This window comes from Pseudophryne corroboree, chromosome 3, assembly GCF_028390025.1.
Source record: "Pseudophryne corroboree isolate aPseCor3 chromosome 3, aPseCor3.hap2, whole genome shotgun sequence".
NCBI classification, from domain to species: domain Eukaryota; kingdom Metazoa; phylum Chordata; class Amphibia; order Anura; family Myobatrachidae; genus Pseudophryne; species Pseudophryne corroboree.
This window is the reverse complement of record NC_086446.1, coordinates 454,703,063-454,709,020: the sequence shown is the minus strand read 5'-3', so window position 1 is coordinate 454,709,020 and position 5,958 is coordinate 454,703,063. Positions and strand designations below refer to the sequence as shown.

Below are 5,958 nucleotides of genomic sequence, written 5' to 3'. Positions count from 1 at the left end.
TGACCGAGCACCCCTTTTTTGGAGTTTTTTAGTGTTGTGCGGCCCACGCTGTCTATTATATATATATATATATATATATATATATATATAGACACATTATATAGATATATAATATATATGTATATGTGTCATTATCTCAGTAGGAGAACCAAAAGAATGTATGATTTTGAACAAGGGATGCTCAACCTGTATCTATCTATCTATCTATATATATATATATATTTATATATATATATTCATACTTGCCTATCTGACCCTCTCCATGAGGGAGAAAATGCTCTGTTACTGGACTTTCCTGGTAATGTAAGATTGCCATCACCTGTGGTGAAACAACTTTCTTATCAATTAACTAGCTCACCACAGGTGATGGCAATCATACATTACCAGGAAAGTCCAGGAACAGAGCATTTTCTCCCTCATGGAGAGGGTCAGGTAGGCAAGTATGATAGGTTCGGTGGCTGGCTGAATTCACACCTGAATTTCATCAGGGTTTAATCAGCCATAGAACCTGTGTAATTCAGGAGTGTCTCGGTTAAATTTATTTGTTTATGTTCCCTGGCCCATATATTATGGAAGTAATTTACCTTTTTTCTGAGCTAAAGAATATACATGCATCCCCTATAAGATAAGCAGATTCTAGGCATAGTTTTTAAAAACTGCTACAAGGTTGTTATTTTTCTTGTTCTGATGTTTTTCAAAACTAACAATTATTCAATTAAAGAAATAATTAAACTTATAGACAGCTGCACCCCTGCATCATTTATAAGCCACCAGGTGTCCTGCTGAGGAGGAGATCTACAACTAAATTAAGAATGTTTTTGGTAGGAGGTCAAGGGGCTGTTTTAGTTATGTTTGTGCTGAGTAGTTACTGCAGTGCTGTGGTAAGTGGTTTCCTTATACAATCCTCTCCTTTCACTCATAGTCAAAAATGTACTTTGCTCTAGTGAACTTTGTTTTGAAAAAAGGTTCTTCTGGAATATGATTGTTTATAATACTGTGCTTGTACTGGGGATGATAAAATGCATATCTGTGGCCCACTGGTTGCTGGTACATACACCTACTTACTGCCTGGACCATATTAATGCAGATGATTATGTGAATGAATCAGTAGAGTGACCATATTTTCCCTTTTACCTGGGATGCTCGTGGCTTACACAGGTTCTGTGGCTGGCTGACTTCAAGCCTACATTTCAGCTGGTTTCAATCGGCCACAGAACCTGTGTAATCCATGAGCATCCCAGGTAAAAGGGATAATATGGTCACTCTAAATGAATGAGCACAACATGCTTGTGGATTTAAGCACTTTAACTGTCTCAATAACTCTCACATTGTGCTGGTGGAATATGGCACGTATATTACCGGGTGGTCTTCAGGTTGCCGAATGTCTGGATCTCGGCGCACAGTATACCGGCGCCGGAATCCTGACACCCGGCATACTGACAGATATTCTCCCTGGAGGGAGAATAAATAGCGTAGTCCGCAAGGGGCTCATTTGCGCTCACCACGCTGTTGGTATGCCGGCGATCGGGCTCCCGGCGCCGGTATGCTGGTTGCCAGGAGCCCGGCTGCCGGCATACCATACTACACCCGTATTACCAGGCTGTCCCAAGCCACACTGTTATCACCACAGCTGTCTTGGGTTAACAGGCCATCCCATGAAATGCAAACTGACATACAGTAAGTGTGTGCTGAACACACACTGTATGTATCTAGTCCTAATCTGTAATGTAGTTGTAAATCCCTGCCAAACTCTAATATACTGAATAGGAGTGCAGGCAGATACAAAACTATATTTTTCATATGGTACTATTGTTACGTAGAAGATTGTGCTGCTTCTCATTGTATGTAATGGGTAACACAACAAAATGACTTTTCCTTATCAGAAGCAACAGAACTTCTACCAACCAACTGTAAAGCCTCTCATTAGCTGGGGTTGGGATGTGGATATTGTATACTGAATTGCTGTTTGAACCTTTCCATAGTCCTAATTTAACAAGTGATTCTCCTTTCTGTATTTTATGGCATAGGCAAGCTACATAGTACCTCCTATATGTATATTAGAAAAGAGCTGATGGTTGTCAACACCACTTATTGCAGTCAGTGTTGTACTGCTCCCTTGAGAAAAATTAGTATTCTAACTTATACCACTTTCACATAGAACTCCCTAAATCCTGGTTTTTACCTGGAATGTGAGTGCTGTCATTTTGGTGGCCATCCCTCCCACTCAATGATGACAGAGGGGGCTGGACAGGCTGCTTGGAGTATATAAAGGACACCAGCTACAGAGTGCCATTCTAGGCACCATGCTAGTCTGATACAGGGACCATGGGGCAGTGACTGGGCTACCTGCAGAACCCTGTGCAGTGGCGTGGGGCGGCTCACACACCAAGTTGTGGCCATGCAGATCTGCTCCCATTATTAATGGCAAATACGATCTGACCCGTATTTATGATTTGGTTTATACAATCCTCATAGTATTAATGGTCTTGGAGTGTTCACGTAAATATTCTGTGTAATATAAACGGCTTTCTGGACTGTGAATAGGATGCAGAGCTATAGTAGTCTGTAATTCCAAAGCCTTGCATTATACAATAAATCTGTCTGTTATCTACGTGCAACATGCTGGATACTGGCTTGCCTGCAGGCTTAACAATGTAGTTTTTATACCAGCAGGGGGCACACTGCAATGTGACTGGTGTGTGGGTAAATACCCTGGGATCCATTCTCTCCCTTCATGCAGAAGGTCTTCACCTCAGTGGCTCTCTGCGCACATCTGTGGAGGTATCCCATGGAGGTGCAGGCGATGAGATGACTGGGCAGTTGGTGGGAGTTCTAGGACGAGGGACCCAAGCAACCTTCACCATGTCTGTGAGATGGAGTGGAGGTGAGATGCTGAATGTGAGAAGGGAAGTTTGTCATGATTTGGCTGCAGTCCAACTGTTCCACTGAAATTCTAATGTGTATTTTGGGTGCTGCTATGTTCAGACATCTATCAACAAATGTTTATGTAGCTCGATGTTGCTGTGTGGATTCCCCCCCCCCCACCTTGTGGGAGAGGTATAAAGCCTCAGAGTGGAGAAGTTGCCCAAAGCAACTGTACATTATGTAGCAGTCTTTGAAATAAACCGATTCTTGTTGCTTTGGTCAACTTCTCCACTTTGGGGTCTGTTTACTAAGCATTGAATGGAGAAAAAGTACCAGCCAATCATCTCCTAACTGCTATGTTACAGGCTGCATTTGAACAAGGACAGTTAGGAGTTGATTGTCCGGTACTGTCTTTAGCTCCATAAAGAGTAAAGACTTGGCAAATAGAACCCTGTTTGGGACATGTACTAAGCAGTGATAAAAGTGAAGAAGTTGCCCATGGCAACCAATCGGATGCTCTGTATATGTTTATAGTATGCAAACTATAAATGTTGCGTCAATGCTGATTGGTTGCCATGGGCAACTTCTCCACTTTTATCACTGCTTAGTAAATGTACCCCCTGTATCTCTGCAAGGCTTAATAAACTTCCCCCAATGACTTGTCATAGCTTCTACAGAACAATGTATGCTGTAGCTTGTTTTAAAACAAAACAAACTGTATCAAAACTTCCCCGTAAAAACATCTGGTTTACCTGCCATAAAGCGCATCTAGTACAATATGTACTCAAACTTGACTGCAGTAAATTGAAAGAATACTGTTTATAAAGACTTCTCTCAATACACCATAACAAAGTGACCACCTCTAGACTAATTATGGTAACCAGTTGGGCTACATGCAGTGTTCATAAATGCCAAAATATGGTACTTATTGTAACCTGATATTGCAATTTTAGGTTAACTTACCATGCAGTGGAGCAATTCAGTGGGGAAACTGAGTGACCATTACATCTGAGCACCTGCATAAGATGTTGAATAGACACAGTGCTTAAAGTCTTTGGGATCTTCCATTTCAGTTTAATCTAGTTGTGGGGGAGGACTTAATATTCTGAAAGTATTTTGATACCCCAAGAGGCAGTTAACATGAACATGTTCACTGGTGTTCAGATGTCCACAGGCCTTGTATAGGTATTAGTGGAGACGCATTTGAAATTGCTGTCCTAAGGAAAATGGAGATGAGCAGTAATACAAATACTAGATACAAGCTATGAGAACCTAATCTAAGGTGTGTACAACATAAGTAAAATACTGATAACTGCAGATCAGTCTGCCATACAATGTCCAGGCAAGTATTGGCATAATGACATGAGTGTCTTGGTATAAGTCTAGATAGGTAGCTGTCAACAGGCCCTACATGTTGCAGTGTTAAGGGTGTGTATCCTGATATTAAGTTGGTCCAAGAAGTTGAATGTCAACATAACTACATATGTGGCAAACCTGAGAGGATAGTATTGGCACTCTGGTCAGTTGGCAAGATATGACAGGAGATGTTTTGTCAGATGACCATGCAGAATTGGTTAGATGGTCTGACATCTGAGTTCAACGTCCAATGTGGGTTGGGATAAGCTGTGCCTTAATGGCAAGTCTTGCACTAAACTTATGACAGAACCCTCCTTTGATGCTGCAGAATGTTTTGTAGTAACTCTAGTCTGCTCATTACAGGTTCTGTCACTGCTTGGGTTGGCCAGTGTTTCCAGACATGGAAGTGCCCTGTCCTGAGAACCATGTGGTTGTTGAGATCTGAGGCTACAGTAGAAGAAGATAACTGGAAAGCCACCAGGTAAAAGGAATTTGCCCATCTCATCCTCTTTGAGTAATAATAGTGACATGCAGCCATGCCTCCTATCCTCTTATAGGCATTACTAGCAGTTAATCTATTTTGTTCAAAATCATTGCATTCGAAGGATCATCAGTATTACGTTAATACTATGCTACAATGGAATGTTTAACGACTTTATGCACAATAGGTTTATTTGTTTGACTAATACACATGTAGCTGCCAAGCAACATCCACTTCTAGGAATGGCCAAAAGTAATTGGGATGCACCTTCTGTGGTTGTCCAAGCAAATGGTGGAAATGTCTGATCACTTCCCATCTACTGAACACCTCCTCCAATTACACTTTGCTGTACAGTACTACTCATTGAATGAAGCCTCATAGAATAAATGTGGGTACACAAACTTAATACACATCCTATTTGTTATTACATGGGTGGATTTTGAGTATGTAAATATCTAATGGCATCAAATGTTATCTTTGGTGTAGGATGACTTCTGATTATTGGAATGTTTTTTTGATTATTGCCTATTCCCCCACCCCCTCCTCATCACTTTAGTATGTTGTGTTTGTTTAAAAGCTAGTGTCGTCAAACCCCTGCACTCCATAGCTGCTTCCAGGGCCAGTGCAAGATTACTCTGCACCCTAGGCAAAACTTCTGCCTAGTGCCCCTGAACATGCAACAGATGCAGAGCACTTGCCGAACATCGTACCTAGTTTTTCCTTCCTCCGGTTGATGCCATCAATCTGTTTGGAAATGGGCAAAAGCATGGGAAACTGTTACTGGCAATGCTTAATACCAGTATTAACCCACTTTAAGTATTTGAGTTGTATGTGTGTTAGAGACTGTAAACTCTGTTCATTGCAATGTATACCTTTTCATAACACAATTTGCCTTGTTTCAGGATCGGGGAAGACCTCTTTTACCCACAGAAGACATGCCATGAACATAAACTTGTATAAGACTGAAATAAAAACAAAACCAAACTGAATGAGACAATGTCTTTATTTTTACTATGGTGGTACAGGATTGGCTTATTTTTCATTAAGGAAACAGTCTATAGTGATATTTTCATATCTGATTTATTCCCCTTTAAATTATACAGTAAGTAATTAACCTCCTGAGATAAAGACCCCAAAGGAAAGAACATAGGAAGGTTTTCTGCCACTGAATATCGGAAGAGCTGAAAATGTGAATGAGCTACAGATGTGTCCTTATACATCTTTGCCTGTGATGTGAATGCATCGTAAGCGAATAA

At 41.0% G+C, this 5,958-nt stretch overlaps 1 protein-coding gene across 2 annotated transcripts; it reads left to right on the top strand.

Moving 5' to 3' along the window:
* The first annotated feature begins 769 nt into the window (after positions 1-769).
* LOC135057898 (avidin-like) lies at positions 770-5,691 on the top strand. 2 transcript variants are annotated; one of them, XM_063963617.1, is made up of 4 exons: positions 770-881; positions 2,674-2,884; positions 4,585-4,702; positions 5,605-5,691. In XM_063963617.1, the coding sequence occupies exons 1-4, from the start codon at positions 813-815 to the stop codon at positions 5,660-5,662; spliced, it is 456 nt and encodes a 151-aa protein (XP_063819687.1). In that variant the 5' UTR covers positions 770-812; the 3' UTR covers positions 5,663-5,691. The 2 variants fall into 2 exon arrangements, with proteins under 2 accessions (XP_063819687.1, XP_063819686.1); XM_063963616.1 differs by having other exon boundaries at positions 771-881; positions 2,671-2,884.
* Positions 5,692-5,958: the final 267 nt, after the last annotated feature.